The following is a 21,245-nucleotide window of genomic DNA, read 5'->3' as shown; positions in this document are numbered from 1 at the left end:
CCCCCCCAACCCACCCCACCCCCCCCCCCCGCCCACCCCCAACCCCCGCCCAGTGCATGAAATTTCGTGTACCGGGCCTCAGATGCTTCTGAAAACTATGAGAAAGACTTAGTCCTAATCAAAGAATAGAGTTATTTAAAGATATTGGTTAATTACTATACAAATAATGCATCCATTATAAATCCTGAACAGGTTTAGATTCATTTTTAGAAATAATGTGAACAAAGTATTAGCTGAAAGGACACACACACAGCCCAGGACCTTTATACAAAGAGATGCACAATAAAAAAAAACCACATAAAAATGAAGTTAAAAAGGAAATACAGTCAAAAGAAGACTAGCTGATATGCAAAATACTGTATTAATAAAATTCTTTATAAGCACACTGACTTCAAAGAGGATGAAAATAAATATTTCACCTAGGGTCAAAGGCTAGAGATTGGTTTCTAATTTTTTTTAGAAACCCTAATTCTTTCTGTCTCACCAAAATGAAAAAACAAACAAACAAAAAGCTAAATAAGGACACACAAAAAAAATGTCAAATATCCACTATACTATGTTTAAAAAAGCTAGAGTTTCAAAGCCTGAAAGGCCGTTGGTTATTTTAAAAAATCTCCTGTAGACTTGTTTAGTATTGGACTACAAAACTGGCAATAGGTCTGAATGGCTTATTTTAAAATGCAAATAAATGCAAATGGGGATTTCAATTGTAATTTAGCTATCATTAATTCCCCAAATCCTTACTTCTGTAAAGGATTAGGTAAAAGCGATGCAATAACCACAATGGAATATATAATCAGAAGAATTCAAGTTAAGATCTGTTCAAAAGAACTGTCTGTGATGCTAGTAATACTCTATCTGTGCTGTTTAATACAGTAGCCACCAGTCACGTGTGGCTATTGAGTGTCTGAAATGTGGTTAGTACAACTGATAAATGATTTAAAATTCTAATTTTAATTTTAACTAAATTTAGCCACATGTAGCTAGTGACTAACAATTGGATAAGTAGGTTTAGAAAGAAAAGTCCAATCTTCTAAAATAATTTTAAAATGCTCATTTATAAAAAAACTGCTTATTTTCTTTAATCTGACATTAATTTTGACATAAATATTGCCAGTAGTTTATAATTAAGACTTACCGTCATTTTTTTTTTTTTTAATGTTATAGTTAGGACATTTAATATAGATTTTTGGAAGGTATCCATATAGTTAGACCATATTATTTATGTATTAACTTCTGGATAGTAAAAGGGATATTACAAAATATTCATTATAAAAAGGGGGTCCTGCACCTGACGGAGTAAAGGACTGGGCTACAGGTAAGAACAAGAACTAGGACTTCTGAGTTGTAGTCTGTTGCTTTCCCCATTTTACTCTTCCACTTTCTTATGTTATTCTGGAGCAGATAAACTCCACAGTCAAAATTAAAGAAATGAGAAATAAGGGTCAGGTATAGAAAATTTCTGTTGTAGCAATTTCATCATTTTTCAGTAGGTGGATTGTGTTATTTTGTCTAATTTTGGGGTTTTGGGAACTAGTGTCTATTTTTGTATCAGTCTTATGTATATTCTTCCTCAATAAACATGCATATTCTTCCTCAATAAACTAAGCACTTCAAGTATCAAACACTGTACTAGGTGGGCACTGTTAATACTCAGCCAGGTTTTATAATTATATTTAAGCCAGGAAAACACAAGATAATTTCAGAAAATTGCAATGAAGTTAAATTACAAAACACAGGTCAGAATATAACATTTGTAAGAACAATTAATTAAAGATCCTAACCAGATGAATGACCTGAAATTTTCTCTATTGACAGATTTTAGAGCTACCATAATTCCACACTGTTTATATGAGCTTTAACTAACCTTTGATTGTAACACACAAGTCAAGTTTTTAATTTAAACCTTTTTCTCATGATACCTACTTCACCTCACCAAAAAAGCTGACAGAGAGAGCCACTGGCTAAACTATAAGGAAGGAAAGGCAGCAAAAATATTCAATCAAACAAACATTCCAAGGAGCTGCTAAAAACAGGAGGTACTAAGTTTGTCTTGTGTTCATTAGGGGATGGGACATGGGAGAGAGAGAATAATGCAATGGTTAGCGATTTGAACTCACCACTTAGGATCTGCTGCACTGCTTCGTTTCCCATCTGCGCTGCAGTAAAGCCTTGTAAGGAGATGATGGAGGGGTCAGAGCCATAACTCAGCAGGAGGCGGCAGGTCTGCAGGTGACCTGCGAGGGCAGCTCTATGCAAAGCAGTCTGACCAAGAGTGTCCAGCGCATTCATCTGTAAAATCATTGATGGGCACATGAAATCGAATATCTAATTTTGTTCCCTTTTATACTCAAGCAAATAATTTCAAATGAGAAAATGCAATTGACATAGCTTTTGAAAAATGCCAAAGATAATTCATTATTAATTTCGCTCACTGATTCTGTAGAAATATCATCTTAAGTTAGCTTTCTCTGATCACCTTACTGAAAATCATAACAAACCTATTCTTTCCCTAAATGACCATCTTTCTGTCCATCTTCTACTCCCTGCCATTCCCCTCAACACTAGAATATGGCCAGGACTTTGTCCGATATCCACTGCCTATCACATTAAAGATATACATTAAATACTTCTGGATGAATATGTTTTATCAAACTTGTTCTCAGATATAAAAACAACAGAATATGTAAACAAAGACAGTTAAAGTGATTCATTACGTTTTTTTCTAATTTTAGTAAATAATTATAATAACATGCCCTAGTTGAATTACAAACACATTTAACAAAAAGAATATAATTCGAAGATTCACATGTTCCATTTTTAAAGGACTGAAGAGTTGTAAAGAATAATAATTTAGTTAGTTTTAAAGCTAGGATATTAAACTTCTGGACCAAGCTCATGATTTGATCAAACCTTACTGATCCTAAGCTGTTTTCCAGGATGCCATGTAAATACCTTCTACTCCAGTCAGCCCAAGTCTATGTTCATTGTACATATTGCTACTTCAGAGAAAAGCCCTTCTCTCTGCTGCTCTGGATTATGAGATCCAGTGAAAGTCCCACTCTTCTAAGAAGCCCTCCTTGAATATTTGAAGCCTCGATAATTTCTTTCTGAACACCTATGTCAAGTCAGTGCTATCTGAAATATTATAACATCGTGATAGTTTGCTTCCCAAGTAAAACTAAGGTTATTGACAATATGGACTATATTAGGTTTTCTGGGTCCTCTATAAATTCCTGTTAATGGTACATAGTAAATTATCAAATATCTGCTTGCTGGTTATTCAAAACATTTGTGCACACCTACCAAATGCATGAGTAAGAAAAAAAGGATTTAAGACAATGAGTCTCCCTGTCTCCAGTCTTGCATCGTTACAAGTAAGGCCGTCACACTTGGTTAAGCAAGGGTTCATCTAGATTCTTAATGGTGGTTTCCAAATTCGCCATGAAATACTGACATATTTAATTACAGCAACTTTGCCATCAGAAAAATGACTGATTATACATAGACAGCATAAAAGCACAGCCATTAGCATGTACTGATGGAAAACACAAGCTGCCAAAGTAAACTTCTTGATTTTTTTCCCTATGAATATTTCTTTATTATTTCTTCACCACAGGAGAAAAACTTAAATTTGAGAATATTCTAATCACTAATATTTTTCTGGAAATTAGATAAGAAACCCACTAAATTCTTCAATTATAGTTATGAAAATCTTCAATGCAGCTTATTAAATCATGGGAACATGGTTTGAGAATTATTACTCCAAAATACTGATCTTACCAAGTTATTCCTCAGCTTAGTGACTTATTCAAATAAACCTGAATGAACCCCTCAGCATCATTTAAGGCAACCCACAATTTACTTTTGTACCACCTTGCTTTCTGTATTTTTCCATCACCGTCTGATATGGCTATGCTCCAGCTTTATCAGATTATGAGAAGCCCTATCTACTTTATGAAAGTTAGTTTCTAAAGTCACTGCCAAAAGTAAAATATGCCTTTGGTCAAGAGTATCCTTGAAAACACCGTAGCAGTACAATAGGAGAGACGGATGTAAAGTTTCCCGGTAAATCTAACACTAGCTAGCTTACCTCCAGTGTCTGAGCAGATTGACTAAATAGCAGATAAAGCATAGAAAGTATCTTAAACATTAAAAACAGTCTATGTGTAATAAGAGGTCCTATCTATAAATATGTATGGTGAAGCTGAGCGTAATATAGAAAATAGTAGATTCACTTCTATTATCTCACTTCTTCATGGGCATGTACTCATGGAGTGAAACACTAGCCAAAAATCACCACTTATTAAAATTCTTTAAATTAATATTTCTTGTTCCTCTTCTTTCTCTCCATGTTTTGAAAGGGGTGGCCCTGAGTGCAACTCTACTGTGTATTCTGTGTTCTCATTTCTCTACCACGCTCTTCTCTCTGCTTCACATTCCTTCCCTTCATATATACCTATCAAAATCAGAACTAGTTGTTCATCTCCTAAGAATTCACTTAAGAAAGGGATGCAACTAACACAACTACTAAGCTCTGTGTTAGATGCTTTTTGTAAATTGTCAGCTATTTAGAAGCAATGATTATGACAATCTGCAATGTTACTTTTCCTGCACTTTCATCCTCCCTAAGAACATAGCTGGAGCTTCAGAAATGCCTTCTGAATGAATGAAAAATAAAAATAGAATAATATGTAAATGGTTACTAGAATTAAGTTATAAAAGGAACTTTTTAGCTAAAACAATTCCAACCATTTGAGGAGAATTGATTTGTAACCCTAAGCTAAAAACTTGACCATATATTGAAGCTCTATGTCCTCATTCCTATATTTATATATAAGGCATTTACTAATTTCTATAAGTAGTATTATATTCTAATATTTCAGAAAGCCCAATTTTCTTAGACAACGTACAAGTCAGACCAGAATAACACAAATTCTTCGCTTTAGTAAATGTATGCATTTTTTGTTATGAAAGAATATTATAATTCTTCCCTCAAATTCTAAATGGTATTAGTAACAAAAGAATATCTGTGGAGTGCTTTATCAGACAACATAGTGGGGGCACTATAAGAAGTCACTGAACAGTATTAGCGAGTAATGTAATAGAGGCACTCATTCCATAGAAACAAGTAGAACAACAAAGCTAGAACAATTTGGTGATACTTAGTACAACCCACTTAGAAAGAATAACAATGGAAAACAGGAAAATATTAAACATTCTATAAGGGTTTTTGTGAGGAAGAATTATTTCTCACTAGGTACAAATGTCAAATTTCTCAGGTCCACTAATCTTAGGACTCCAGGCTTACCCCTCTATTGTCAAAATATGACTGGCAGCTCCATGCATCCATCACTCCATATATTCTCATCCAAGGCCAAAAGTCAAGTTTTTTACATCTATTTTAAAAGAGAAGAAACCTTTCCCAGCAGACTTCTCTTTATGGTTGGGGCCAGAAATGTTCCCTAAACTCATGTCTACACCAGTCACTAGCGAAGAGAATGAAATTACTAAACTTGTTTCAGATCCAGCCTTCCCTGAAGCTTCCATACATGCCAAAAAAAAAGTTCTATAGGATCCGCAGGTCAATTTCCACCAGTGGGCTATTTTATACTGACTGCAAACTAAGAATGGTTTTCACATTTTTTTAATGATTATATTTTAAGTGGCTATATAAATATCTACATAAAATCATCAATTTTGTCTCTTGGCTTACAAAGCCTAAATATTTGCTATTTGGACTTTTAAAAAAATGTTTGCTGACCCCTGTTCTGAAGCAAGGAAGAAAGGGAAAAATAACTACTGGATGAAAAATCGACTACCTGCTTGAGCCATTACAGATCTTTAAATTGATTCAAAATTGAAAAAAGTTTAAGGTTCCCTACTTCCTCTTATATTTAACTTTATCAATACTGCTAATGTGCTACATTTGTTTATCTTTTTATTCAGTCATGGGATATAATCAGGGATCTCTAAAAAGTGGCCAACCTCATTTTTTATTCCATATTTTCTGAAGTGGCCCAACACACAGAAGAGCACAACGTGCTTGCCATCCACAGTAAGTGTAGGTTGCTTTCAGAGGGCAGCAGTAACTGTTTTACATGGCTACAGATCAATCTCCATCCCTCGATTTTTAAAAGGACAATCTGGAAGGATTTGTGTTACTGCTCTAATTCCATTTCCCAGTGAAGAAGAGTGATATTTTGGAGCTAGTGTAACTTTATTTCACTGTGATCCCAGAAAACTGTTTAAAGGAGGCTCTCCTAAGTCTGGATTTATTATTCTAATCTCTATCATTCTATAAGATAAATGACAAGTGAGTAATTCACTCTATTGTTGGAGAAATATAGAAGATTAAATGACTCATGCATGCTACCCACAATAGCAATAGCAATACTGGAAGCACTAAAAGAAGGCCAACTCAAGGACAGAATATAGCCCATGACCTGGAAGATCTCTGAGACAACACTGTGTTTTGTATTCTTGGCTTTGACAATTCTGACTCACACACTGACAATTATTCACTGAGGCAAAAAACTTGGGCTCAATTACATTTAAAATATTCTTTATATATAAAAATCAAACTCTTAAAGAAACAAAGAAATACAGTCTAGTATTATATATATAATTGCCTCAATGGTGATCAAGCTGAATTATCAAATAAATGAGATCGCCACTCACAAGGATTCTTCTAGAGCTTTCAAATTAAAGTGTATGTATGTACTGCTGTCCAGAATTTGTTTTCAATCTAAAATATATATTTGATAGATTTATTTAATATACATCATTAATTTACTCTCCATATTTTAAAGACATAAAACTTTAATTCTTAATATTATTTGGAAATACCAACATACATATTTATTGAAGAAGTCTGGGAATGTTAAATCAGTTTTTCTGATCAAGTCATTTTTAGACCCAGTCCTCTCTATTTTTCTCTATCAAAATATCCACTATTAGGATATGATAGAGGATGCCATCAGAAATGCTTACTCTTCAGCACTAAAAAGGCTATTTTCACTAAAGTACAGAAACTGCCTCAAGTAAGAAAAATGCTACATTTAATGTGCTATACTCCAACTGTATAAGGTGTCAGAAAAATAACAGACATCTGGCAGTTTTAGAGATGAAACAGATTCCCTCCCTGTCTCCCTGCTGTATCTACAGATAGCAACCTGAGGTATATATCTTTATTTCTATCTGAGTAGAATAATAATTTTCTTAAAGAGGCTAATTGGATGATAGAAATTTCAAAGGTATTTGGCTTAAAATGTATAGGACATAAAATTATGATTCAAACATGGCAAAACAGTCCTGGAAACCAGCAAGAAGACTATAAGGAACTGGCTAAGGGGAATGTTTCAGTGTGAGATAATCTAGTCTCAAAGAGCTAATCTAGAGGCTGAGTTCATTTCTCTACTAAATTTGAAGCTATCATTGTCCAAATCACTCATTTGGTAGGTAATCATGAACTGTTCCGTGACATTTCTGTAATCAAGCATTTACTATTAACTCACATTGTAACTCTACTTTGATTAAGAAAACATATGTATGTCTAAATCTTAACCTGATTTTAAGTACCTGAGAGTTGACACTAGTCTCTGTATTCCTTTAGCTAGAGTGACAATGTGTATCCCCCCCGCCCCCCAAATCAAGACACCTTGTAGTGAAAGTGTACAAAAAAAGAAATTAACAGGTGTTAATGAACATACAATAGAGCAGCGGTTCTCAACCTATGGGTTGTGACCCCTTTGGGGGTCAAACGAACCTTTCACAGGGTTCGCCTAAGACCATCGGAAAACACATATATAATTACATATTGTTTTTGTGATTAATCACTATGCTTTAATTATGTTCAATTTGTAACAATGAAATTGGGGGTCACCACAACATGAGGAACTGTATTAAAGGGTCACAGCATTAGGAAGGTTGAGAACCACTGGTTTAGGATAATGTCCTAATGTGCTGATTAGGACACATGTAAAGTACAATGTCACAAGAAGCTGAAAGTGAACAGATGAGTGAGTTTTTCCCTGTCTGGGTTATGTTTTGTACTGCCAGTGTATTAAGGAGGAATTTTGATCATCTTCATAATGTAAAATATATAAGTGTATTTTGAAATAACAATGTTCGGCACATTGCTATTTAATTCAGAAATCTACTTTAAAAAAAAGTTTACTTCATTCACTTTTATTCACTTTACAGCACTGTGCTGTGGCCTCCCTGTCAATCCCTCCCTCTCAAGCTCCCATTTTGCCTTAGGAAACACCTTGGGCGTAGACGTGACTCAGGTTGACACATGGACCTAAGGAGGTTGCCTGCAATAACCTGTGTACTAAGTATTAATACATTTCAAATTCTTTATTCTTAAATAAAGATTAGTATTTTAACAAATTAAAATTCTTTAGTGTTGAGGTTATTTGAAAAAAAATTACCAGTATGAGTGTGAAGGAATATAGATATTCTTTAAAATAAGTGGGTGATATTTTGACTATCATTCCCGTAAACCATCACTGATGTTAACTATAAAATATATTAATTCCAGTATTAACTTAAAACAATGTAAAGCTGAAATATATTTCAAATGATAAGACTGTAGTTACATTTTATTACTTTATAAGAGAATAACAGTAAATTACAATAAAACAAATTATTTTTACTAGGAACAAGACTTAAATCAGCTTTTAAAGGAGAATGAATGAATTCAAATACATGCTAACAGTCTTATTACTTTCTCTCAGATTTTCCTGAAGAAATTAACAGTCTTAATTAAGAGCACCTATCTACAATGCCAAGTCTGGCACTTCATTTCAGGTGTGTGCCTTACCTTTGCTCCGTGCTTATGCAGAACTTCCATGACATCATTGTGAGCTCTTTCTGCTGCAACATGCAGTGGAGTCATGAAACTATGGAGAGGGGAAAAGGAAGAGGTGATTTACTAACTTTTATTGCATTTCCCCTTTAGGAATTGAACAACAACTGCAATTACACTTACTCTTTATTTTTTTCATTAACATTTGCTCCTTTTCTAAGTAACAATTCTGTCACTTGCTTTCGTTTGGGATGCAGGGAGGCCACAGCACAGTGCTGTAAAGTAAATAAAAGTCAATAAAATGAACTTCTATTTAAAAGTAGATTTCTGAGTTAAATAGCAATGTGCTGAACACTGTTATCTTAAAATATACTTATACATTTTACATTATGAAGATGATCAAAATTCCTCCTAAATACACTGGAAGGACAAAACATAACCCTGGCAGCAAGATGAAATTATGCTCTTGGTTAAGCACTAAGAAATACTTCCATCTTTTCCGATAGCCAATAAATAATTATCGTCCAAATTTACTGCCTCTCCAAAGCTACAAAAATCTATAACTAAATTTCTCAATTCTTCATTAGAATGAAAGCACTGGCCACAAAGGTGGATTTGTTACAACATGGTTGGGTAAAGGCAAATGTAAAATTAATTCCCAAATCAAGGTTGAGCAAGTCTATTCTCTCACCCATGAAAGCAACAGCCTCCTGAACCAAATTAAAAATCAGTGCAACCATTAAAATGCAAATCCCTGTCACTTCAGATACCACAGTTACTTTAAGGTTTCTGAAATAAAAATCATATTTTGTGCTTACACTGCAATTATCAACCCACAGAATGAATTAACAATAAAATCTTACCAGTGCAGTTTCGTGAGACTGTGGTTGTTTGAAATTAATGATTTCCAAGGCAAGTGTTTTTTTAACTTTGGCTAGGTCTGCTTCTCTGGCTGCTTGTAGTAAAGAATGACCTTTAAATTCATCTATTAATAAAATAATAATTGAAATGAAATTTTTAAATTTATAAAAATCATTAGCATAATTGTGAATTAAGATAATTATTAACTTCACACAGTCCTCTACGTTAGCAACATCAGCAGCATGGTGATACATTAATGAAGGTGCAAAAGATGAGGGTGTAGGTTAATGAAAAATTATGAATTATGTATGATCTGAAATAAGGCTTTTTATACTTATACTCCTAGAGTTCATAAAGATACACATACCAATATATTCACTCCAGGAAAGTTTTCAAACGAGCAATCTAACTGTCCACCAAATGGAAACTAGTTAAATAATTTGTGAACACTTATACACTGAAATACTTTACAGCTCTTAAAAAACAAAAAAAAAGACAGACCAACATTTACTGACATAAAAGCATATATTAAATGAAAACTCAAGTAACGAAAGAGGAAGGATAGGCTGATCGAATTTTTGTGTGCTGTACTACCATTATTGCCTCCACCAATAAATGTAAGTAATGATTATTGCTATAAGCAAGTAAGAGATTTTTAAAAAGAGATTTCTAAATTAATTACATAAATAAGAGTCTAAAACCCTTATTTATTAAAAACATATAATCTTATTTTCTATTTTACAAGTTGGTTTGTATTCTGATATGACAACTTGTTAACAAAAAACTGAAAATTGTTCTCCAAAGACACAGATGACCAACAGACATATAAAAAGATACCTGAGAGAATTATAAACTGTCATATGTAAGGAGTAGGATCCTGACAACTGCAAAGTAAGGTGATGTACTAAGAACTGATTTCAAGTAAAAATCATGGTTTTGCTTGGCTTATCCATTAGTCTAGAGAAATTTAAACTGAATTCAAATCATACTGAATTCAAATTATCAGTATTTTAGACTACTTCCACCATATCATAAAAATTATCTTATGTAAATGTGGGCATGTGATTTCACTTTGGCTATACCACACAAAAGAAGTAAAACAGAATTGTGCAAACTTGATGATATATATTATTACCAACAGCACAGGAATATAAGCTCTAAGAACTCAGAGATATTTTTCTAGTTTTATTCAGATGTATTTCCAGTGCATGGCACATAGTAGGTATTCAATATATGGTTTTTGATCAACTCATCCTTTACAAAAAGGGAGGGGGGAGCCTCAACTTGTGAATTAGAATTAGGCTTGAATAAACACAAAATATATATAGTATATAAATATAAGATTCCTATGGAATCATGAAGACAAGTTTAAGATCAGAAATGAGGATTATAAACTAGTGTACGTATAATAAATAGGGATATCATTTACAATATTAAAAAGTGATTTAGTGCAATGGAAAAGTTAGAAAGGGGATAGAAATTGCTAACGTGGTGATAGTATAGAAATTTGAAATAGGATAATCAAGAAAAGTCTCACTACAAAGGTGGTATTTAAATAAAGACAAGGAAAGGGGAGTAAGCAATGCTGAAAGCAGAAGGAACAGCTAGTGTAAACTCCCCAAGGGAGGGAGGAAGTGAGGGAGAGGGAGGGAGGGAGGGAGAAAGAATGGAAGCATATCATCCAAGTTAGACAAAACACCAGCCCTTATAACTAAACAAAAGTGAGATAGTCTAATCTGTAACAAATAATTTTGACTTCAGGATATAAATACATACAAGTCAATCTCTCCCGGAGCTCAGGAGTTGGCGCCATATCCACAGCACTTTTTCCATGGCAATTGACCAGTGTAGGATCAGCACCATGGCTAAGCAACAGAGAGCAGACTTCTACACGATTCTTGGAAGCAGCCTCATGCAGAGGAGTAAACTGCCAGAGATCCATGGCATTAACACAGGCTCCATGCTGAATTAAGAGAAAAGTTTTAGGTCAGTAATCATTTTGCTGGATTAAATAAAGCTCAGAAGACATTTATTTCACTGTAAAATTCAGTTACAACTCTTTGAAATGTCAACAGTATTTTAATTTCAGCTTTTATAAATAGTTTAAGCAATGATAATATTTTAAAACTGCTTTTCTTAAAAATCTTATTCACCAATAAACACATGGAAACTTCATGACGAGTTAAAAAGAGCAAATGAAATTCATTATTTTTTTATTTCTTTTACCTTTAGTAGCAGTTCTGTGACTTCATAATGTCCATATGAACATGCATTATGAAGAGGCACAAGTCCACTAAATGAAAAAAGACAAAGTAAAATACTGAAATTTCAAACAACTTATAGTCATTTATCCAAGAAGTGCTAAGCAACAAAAATCTAATAAATCCTAATACAATTATGTTAAAAATATTTTAAAGTATTTAGTAAGATAATTCAAAGCACAGATAATTTAACCTTTTGTATTTCCCTTGTATTCTGTGTATACAATCCTTAAATATAATGATAAAAACACCAATTAGAGAAGCATTTAGGCAAAATGAAGAACATGTGCTGACAATTGCATGCTTTATATATGAAGTGTTTACATTAAATAAATGTTAATTGATAGAGAATTGAAAATTCCTACTCTTTTGTTTCATTTTCAAAAGTACCAGCAAAAGAATTAAATATCCAAACTACTATAACTTGCATTTTAAATGATCTTTCTACATGAGTCAAAGACCCCCTTTTTTGTGCTGTACTTCCCTTGATGACTCACCTATTGTACACCCATCTGTTTTCAGACATGCACAAGGAAATAGAGATGTACAAGAGCATCAGGCATTTGTACCCCTATACTACCGGGACACCATTCACATATGGCACAAAACCTGGTGCAGGCGAGAGAGAACAGAGTACGGAAAAGAGCAGATTTGGAATGAATGGATTCCCCCTCGGGTAACTGTCTCAAGTACTGAGTTCTTTATTCATTTCTATGTTTCCTGACATGGAAAGGGGCAAACTGAAAGAAACCTCCTCCAGGGCTTCTCTTCTTTATGCTGCCAATCACAAGAGTGTAACATGAATCTATTTACCTGGGTAGTAAGGTCAAGTTATCTTTTAGATCTTAAGGTGGGATAATGAGAAATGTTAGCCCATCACACAGGACAGCAAACTTGATTCATATGTCCCTGGAGACTAGATAGAAAACTCGTACAAAGTTTTCCAAAATACACTTACGCATAAAGTAAATGACGTGATTGCTTTCTTAGTCCCTCTGCCCTAACCCTCCAACCCCCACCACATCAACCTTCATACGGATCTTTTAGGTTTTCCAAGTTCAGATGTCCAAGATTTCATCAGAGAAAAAACAAATTAGAATACTGTATAGTTATGATTTTGGGTTATTCATAAGAGATAACCTTTTCATTCCAGATAAATGATAGCTATATTAACAGATTATCATAATTTTCAATTTGTCTTATCTTTCTGAAATGCAACTTGAGTTAAGAAATAATAATTGCAATTGAAACAAATTTTAAATAATAGAATTTCAATAAAATTAAACTAATTTAGGAAACTATTATGAGACGTAAGAAGTAGTATATGAAAATAAAATTGAAGTTGCAAACATTTTTAAAATGCTACACAAGCTGTAAAGAAATGGTCTATATGACTTTCTTTGCCTAGTGTTCCACAACTTCAGCATATAAGATGTTGAAAACAAGCAGAACAATCCACGAGCAAAACCATTAAAGGAAATAAACCGCTACACCTACCCTTTGTCTTTTGCATGAACATCAGCACCGTGCTGAAGCAGCAGCTGAACTATCCGAACTCTGTTGTAGCCTGCGGCAAGATGTAAGGGCGTCGACTAGAAAATAGAAGAAAAACACACCCACTCCTTCAGGTAAATAATTCTTGCTTTAGCATTTAATCTGTATTTGTTTAGATTTAAACACAATGAATGTTAACATACACAAAACATACTGAGTTAAAGTGTCAAAAATTCCTATTTCCTAATTGAATGAGAGACAATTCACTCACTTCAGGAGTAAATTCTAACTTCAGTGCCGTGCACCTGTTTTCTCCTACGTTTTTTATTGTTTAAAGTATTACATACAGTATTACACATGTCTCCTTTTCCCCCATTGACTCCCCCCCCCCCCCCGCCATCTCCACCGCCCAGTACATGCCCTCAGCCCCCTAGTGTCTGTGTCCATTGGCTATGCTTATATGCATGCATACAAAGGCCTTCAGTAATCAAGCCCTACCCTAATCTCTCCATATTATTTCTTTCTTCTTTCTAGCATGAACCACTCTCACTATTCTCAGAAGACATGTCAGGGCTCACATCCCTCATAACCGAAAACATGCTTCTTTGTCCTATTTAAATCTTGCCCACCTTTCAAGTTCTAACTTTTCAATTACAATTCTATCAAAAAGACTAACTAAAGATGCAGCTCTCAAAATTTCTCTTTAATAGGAAAGGTTGAAAAACCTCCCTAAAGAACTATTTGAAGAAACTTTAGTAGAAATAAAAAGGACAATGGACCATATTCATTCCAAGCAGCTGCTAGCAATGGGTCAAAACTAATTTGCTACATTGGATGCAATGAAATATGCCAAGGTAGTATTTACGCCCTCTACTTCATACACTACACATGCAGTATTCAAAAGGAAAATATCATTTCTTCCCAACTAATTTCTGCCACCCTGTAATTTGAACCAAATTAAAAGGTTCTCTATTAAAACTTAATAATTTTTAAAAATCAAAACTCATCTTTTAAAAAATTAGAAATAACATTATTTTAATTAAAAGGTTCTTTACAACCATAGCGATTTTTCTACTTGCTCATTTACTTAAGGTTTAAATACTGCAACATCTTTTCAAACAGGGTCAATATACTTTTATGTACTCTCACTTTTCCTGTTTTCTATTTGGGCCTGGGAATTTAATATAATTTTCAATTTATTTTCTTTATGTATTACTCCAAATATCAAGATACAAAAGAATTACAAAATACTGTATTATCTATTACTGTGTTCATAGTACTCCACACATTTTATATATTCTGACAGCCTCTAAATTTAAGAAATATTTCTGAGCAATCTACAGCTAATAATGAGGAGACCATCCAGATTTTAAGAATCCTGAATAGGAAGTCAGGAAACCCAATTATAGCCTTGGATCTTATGAAACTGTGAAAGTCATATTACCTATGTATCTCAGCTTCTTCATGTGTAAAACAGAAATAAAATAAAAAATTTTGTATATAGTTGATTCAATAATAGCTTTTATTTCTTATTTTTGAAAATGAAGTAACTAAATGAATACATATACACACAATGTTTATTTAGAAGGACAAAACATTAAAAATATCTAGTTTCTGGATTTTTAAAAATCATTTTGAGATTAAAAATTATTTATAATGCCTTAAAAATGGTAATATATTTAGTTTTTAAATGGCTAAAATTCAAATAACAAATAAATTAGAAGGCTCTGTAACTAACAAGGTAGAAGGTAATAGGAGGCCTGAAATAAAGCAACTGTGAATAAATGGTGTTGGGGGCGAGTGTCAAAAATTATTCGGCAGCAGAATTAATAGAATCTGATAATTGACTGATATAGATAGCAAGGGGTACAAAAATTCCAGTTTGGAAATGTCAGTGACAGATGAAAGAAAGGAAGGAAACGGGGAGTGAGGGAGAGAGAGGAGAGGAGATCGAAGGGGAGGAGAGGAGAGGAGCTGAGAGGGAAAGAATCTGAGGTCTGGGTTTATTGAATTTGAAGTGCCTGATACCCTAGTGGTAATGGGTCTAGAATTCAGGAGAGGTGAAAGTGGGGCACAAATTTGGTCATCACAGGTATTCATAGAATGTCAGCATCTGCCATGTATCTGGCACCATGTTAAGTGCTAGGAATAGCATGGACATAAGAAAGGTTCCATACTGTGCCCTTAGGAGTTTTCTTATTCCTTAAAAACAGAAACTCCCTAAATGAAATACATATAAAACAATTTTTGATGTAGGAGGACAAAGGATGAGGGGGGGAAATGTCTAGTTTCTGAGGAGTCAACTAGAGAAAGCAGACAAATACAGTTAAATGTGATGACTACAAAGGGAAGTTCAGGATGGCATGAGAGGCTAGAGGACATACACCAAACCACTCCAGAGGTGAGTAGAAAGGAGTCGGGTCAGGGAAGATTCTCAGAATTGCTTCCAAAAGGAGACGAGCATAAACACAAGTCTCTGAGGCAAAAGGATGGGGAACTTTATTCCAGGTAGTGTGGAGAGCATATATTAATACCCAGTGGACATGGTACAATTGAGGAACTCAAAAAATTTCAGTGGTTAAGTATAGTATGAGATTGGGGGAGATTATAAGAACAATGGGAAACCCCTGGAAGACTTTAAACAGGAAATTACTTAAGACTAAAGTTTTGGAAAGATCAGTCTAGTTACTCTATAGATAATGCATTGGAGGGGGAGGGCAAACCAAGTGACAAGCAGACATGAAGAGAAGAGTGCAGGACTAATATAGGAGAGAGTTAATGACAGTGTCAGGCAGCAAAATTGGTAGCAGCATCCAAGCAGAAGTAGCTGAGCTATGAGAGTGGATGAATTCCCAGGGAGAATGGGTATAGAACAAGACAGATGAGATTTTCCAAGCAGTCATTCTAATGTGAATGCTAATTATGCAAACTAAATAGTATCACTAGAAAGCACATAAAAATCTGTAAAACGCATGCAATAAATTTGAGGAAATGGTAGAAAGCAAAAAAACCCAAAAACCAAACAGTACAAATTGAGAACAAAGGATGATTTAAACAAGTAATACTACTAAGAGCCCAGAAGTATTTCCTCCAGAAAAAAATTTACAACTAAACATTATACACCAAATGCTATCTTCTGATACAAAACAATTAACTTCATGTGGCCTAGACTACATTTAGTGAATTGTTACCACATAGTGCCAGCTTTACATCCCAACTGTCAAGTGGCAAAGCGATGATAAAAGTAATTTTCTAAATGCTAGGATAATTAACAGAGTATAATTTCAGTTTTGAAAAAAATAAAGCAGACCCATTTGTAAAATACACGTTATTTGATATTTTTTTGGTGTCTGTAAACTAGTAAACATAAGAATCCAACATTTAAGACATTATACACTGCCAGTTTATACTCCTCAGATTTATTCTTAAGAGATTTTTAAAAAAATGTTTTAAAAGTCAAACATGTACAGTGATAAAGTATGGAACAATTGTAAATACAAAAAGTCTTTCTAAAAATTTACCTAAGTATTATTTTGCTGTAAGAAAAATACTATTACTAATATTTTCATATTATAAAACATTTATAAAAAAAGGATCCTTACTTAAAGAAACCCCCAAAGTCAAAGTTTCCTTCTTAAAATCAGGCCTTTAAAAAAAAAAGCCATTTATATCTTTGCTTTTCTGATACAGATCTTCAGGGCAGTAGAAAGCATTTAAGGTAGCTTTCAGTTATCCTACATGCATAGGTACAATAGTGACAACTGACAACTGTTATAAAACTGTGGGTGTAACTTTAACATAGGTCCAGGTAGCACAATATAAGGAAATGAGTAAAGGCTTTAAAGTCTTGGTTTTGCATTCTTGCTTTGGTATTTGATTTTTTTAAAACAAAAATATGTGCTTGTTTAGTAATTAAAAAGAAAGATAAAAGTGCTTTCAAAAAGTAAAATACCTACTAAAAAAGTTAAAGGCCTTCCAGTAACAAAATATTTTCCCACTTAAATTTAATTTTACATATGATTTCTTAACAAACTCAAGCAACAATGGAAGACAAAATATTCCTGAGGATTAAAAAGAAAAAGAAAAGAAAAATCTTACAGATAAGTTATTAGCTTTGGAAAACCTATATACTATCATGTGTCTAGAAAACCAAAATTTAATTTTTGGATCTTTTGTTTCCAGTGAACAAAGAAGTCATGATAACTATTTTTCAAGATTTAAATGTGTTATCACATATTCAATCCCACGGGAATTTTAGCATTTACATTTTAACACAAAGCACATATTGCTATCTCACAAATGACAGCTGGGTACAGGGGAAAGAGTTCCCTGATCTAATGGTGCTGAGAAAGCTTCTGAGGTTAACAATTACCATATAAAAAGAATATCTCAACCTCTGTAGCACTTTTAATCTAGGAAGCATAAAATATTATAAAATTTAATTCTGAATTTCTTGAGACTATTATTATTATTATTATTATCCTATTTTTATAAAGTACAAAGTTTGGGACATTCCTTAAACAAGATTTTAAAATGAGATTCCAAAATATCAATACTCCAGAATGATTTATCCTTTCCTTTTATTCTGTCTTTGGACAATACTTTTGCAATAAAAACACAAAAAAAGATTATCAAAGACTGGTCCTTAAACTGCCATAATCTTTCCCTAACACTTGTCACAAAATAATATAGTTATTTATGTATGTCTCCTATACTCCACTCTGAGCTCACTGAGAATGGAGAATGGATCTCAATTTTATGTTTTAAGGCAGCGGTTCTCAACCTGTGGGTCGCGACCCCTTTGGCGGTCGAACGACCCTTTCACAGGGCTCGCCTAAGACCATCCTGCATATCAGATATGTACATTATGATTCATAACAATAGCAACATTGCAATTATGAAGTAGCAATGAAAATAATTTTATAGTTGGGTCACAACATGAGGAACTGTATTTAAAGGTCCAGAAGGTTGAGAACCACTGTTTTAAGGGCTAACAGTATTTCATATATAGTAGATGTTAAAAAAAAAAAAAAAGAAAGTTATTGCCAGCTTTTGATTTACATTACCAAGAAATTCCTGAACAGAAGACACGAATACTTCAGCTTGGTGAATCTGACTTTAAATCTGTGTGAAAGGTTTACAACTATATTTCTATGCAGGCCTGTGTGATGTTTGCTGCATTCCCTAGGAAAGGACAAACCATAACCGTGAAGCCATCATGATGTAAGTCATCAGAGAGCTGTCTAACCTCATGGTGTATTGTGTAGTTTGGTTTTCTTTAAGATGGAGATTCAGTTTGAAATAAATCATACCCTCTGGGATTTTTCAGACTAGGGTGACCAACTAATGCTGGTTTGCTGAGGACTTTCCTGGTCCCAGGAAACCCATGCAAACTGAAACGGTTGGTTACCCGACCTAGCCAGACTTAATGCTAGATGAGTTTCTTGGTTTCTAGAGCACTCTCAAGTCAGAAAATTGTGTGTGCCTGTGTGTGGGTACACATGTGCAAGGGTACACATGCATTTGGAATAAGGCAAGACTTATTATTACTTTACCAAATTGGGAGAAGAAACCTATTAGGAATCGACTCAAGAGGTAACAAAAGGTACTACTCTTTCTATCTAACAATTCAATTCTTAAATAAGACTCAAATGTAGTTTTTTTTCAGTTCCATACAAGCTCAATAATATAACATGCTATTCAAATTTTTCCTCCAGACTCCTGCTCTACAGTTAAAATTACCAAATCCTAAATAATAAAGAGCTAATATGCTAATTAGACCCAACGGTGGAACGACCTTCCAGACAACCAGTGGGCAAGGGGCAGGGCAGGGAGGTGGGGGGGGGGGGCTGCGAGGACCGAGCCCCTTGCACAATTTTCGTGCATCGGGCCGCTAGTGGTTTCATAAGATAAAACTTCATGATCTTCTCAGCACTTGAACACTCATGTGCTCATCAACCAGATTCAACATACATTGATTATTAAGACTTTGTTACACTGGGCTTCTGCTATCACTTTTATCTTTTCTTTTCACCACTGAAGTATTCCAAAGCAAATTCAAGACACAGTAACCTACATACTTTTGTAGGTGCCTCTAAAAATTATAGGCATTTTCTTTCAAAACCCCTAATATTTTTATTACATCTAAGAGAAGAGTGTAATCCTTGGTTATCATCTAATGCCCATGTCAATATTCAAATTTCCTGATTACCTCAAAAACTTTTAAAGTTGGTTTGCTGGTCAAGATCAATACATTTGGATATTGTGCCTTCAACAGTCTTCATCCTTTTTGCTTGTTTTTTTTTCATAATACTTCCTTGTTGAAGAAACTGTTAGTTCCCTTTTCTTGTGATTATTTAACTTGTGCCTATATCTTCTTGTATTTTATGTAATAAGGAAGTTAATTTTCCTCCTTCAAATGAAACTTGAATATTTCATAGGATAGTACTTATGGTGGATAGCAATTATTATTTTTTAAAATACATTTTTGTTGATATTAGGGGGGGGGGGGGGGAGAGAAAAGAGAGATGTGAGAGACAAGCCCTGACCAGGAATCGAACTGGCAATCTTTTTGTGGAGGCGACGATGCTCAACCAACTGAGCCACACCAGCCAGGGAAGAGCCGTAATTATTTGCCCATTACCTACCAATGGACATGTAGGTTGTTCCATCTCTGTTCTGGCTAACTTAACAAAACATCTCTTTCAAATTTATTTGGTTGAGATACATCAATGTTTCCCTTCTACACATAAAATAATATATTTGCCATTAATACAAAATTCCAAAGAAAATATAACCACATTATCAGAGCTTATTAAATTTCTTTTAGATACAGAGACATGATCAATTTAAGAATTTCTTTGAGACAGTGATACTTAAATCAGAATCAAGATAAATTAAAAGCTAAGGAATCAATATGGGCATGAGTGCATGGAAATAAATTTATCTCATGACTGCTGCCTATATTTTGAAGGGATATTTTCAGTAGTACCATAATGAAGATTAGACAATATCCTTGAAGTTTCTCAACTCTTGGGCTATTATAAAAATAATTTAAAAGAGAAACTACATCTGGAAAATAAAATTAATGAGCCAAAGAAGAAATAAATTTTTAAAAAGATATTTTATTCACAACTTTCTTACAAATAATGTCTTCTTTAACTTGTTTTTTTTCTACAGATAATACATTACTAGATCCTCTTATAATAAAGTTTTATTTCCTATTATGAATCTTTTCCTCTAGTCCTTGGCCTCTTGGTCAACTGTTTACTAAAGCACAGTGCCTAGTGCTAACCACACCTAACCATAGATATGGTCTCATGTCAGTGGACTCTATTAGTACTATTCATGAATAGACACGATACTACTCATTTACTTAAGAGTGTTTAATATTTTTAAGTCACAATCTCTGTAATGGGGAGAGTTGGGTGACAACAGTATTTGGCTTCCTCACATAGTTATTTTCAGGCTAAAATGAAGTAGAAAATACAAAAACATTTTGAAAATACAAAGTATTTTTTTTGAAAATAATAGCAAAATATTGTGGGTACTTCCTATGTAACAAATACTATTCAGAGTGTATTATATGTATTAACTTGTTTACTTTGTACAACTGCTACCAGAGCTAGAAACTATTAGTATCTCCACATAACAAATGAGGAAACTGAGGCATACGGGGATTAATACAGTAAGTTAGCAGATTCAGAGATCAAACCCAGACAGTCTGACCTCAGCACTCTCCCTCACCCTCTTCCTTTTCCTTTGGCTGGGCATTCTGGATAGGATGTTTAGAAATGCCCTAGTACGGCTAAGTGGCA

General features: G+C 33.9%; 1 protein-coding gene across 1 annotated transcript in view; it reads right to left on the bottom strand.

The window, feature by feature from the left end:
* TNKS (tankyrase) overlaps nucleotides 1–21,245 on the bottom strand; it is a gene marked incomplete at its 5' end in the record, with an annotated part of 143,366 nt that overhangs the window by 33,816 nt on the left and 88,305 nt on the right. The window contains 7 exons of the mRNA XM_081081292.1: nucleotides 2,121–2,292; nucleotides 8,828–8,906; nucleotides 8,996–9,087; nucleotides 9,676–9,797; nucleotides 11,450–11,636; nucleotides 11,900–11,966; nucleotides 13,432–13,526. Of these exons, the coding sequence (XP_080937418.1) occupies nucleotides 2,121–2,292; nucleotides 8,828–8,906; nucleotides 8,996–9,087; nucleotides 9,676–9,797; nucleotides 11,450–11,636; nucleotides 11,900–11,966; nucleotides 13,432–13,526 (814 nt within the window). The remainder of the gene's footprint in view (nucleotides 1–2,120; nucleotides 2,293–8,827; nucleotides 8,907–8,995; nucleotides 9,088–9,675; nucleotides 9,798–11,449; nucleotides 11,637–11,899; nucleotides 11,967–13,431; nucleotides 13,527–21,245) is intronic.

The sequence above is a fragment of the Myotis nattereri genome (genome assembly GCF_964212035.1).
Source record: "Myotis nattereri genome assembly, chromosome: 2".
Classification (NCBI taxonomy): domain Eukaryota; kingdom Metazoa; phylum Chordata; class Mammalia; order Chiroptera; family Vespertilionidae; genus Myotis; species Myotis nattereri.
This window is presented reverse-complemented; position numbering and strand designations above follow the sequence as displayed.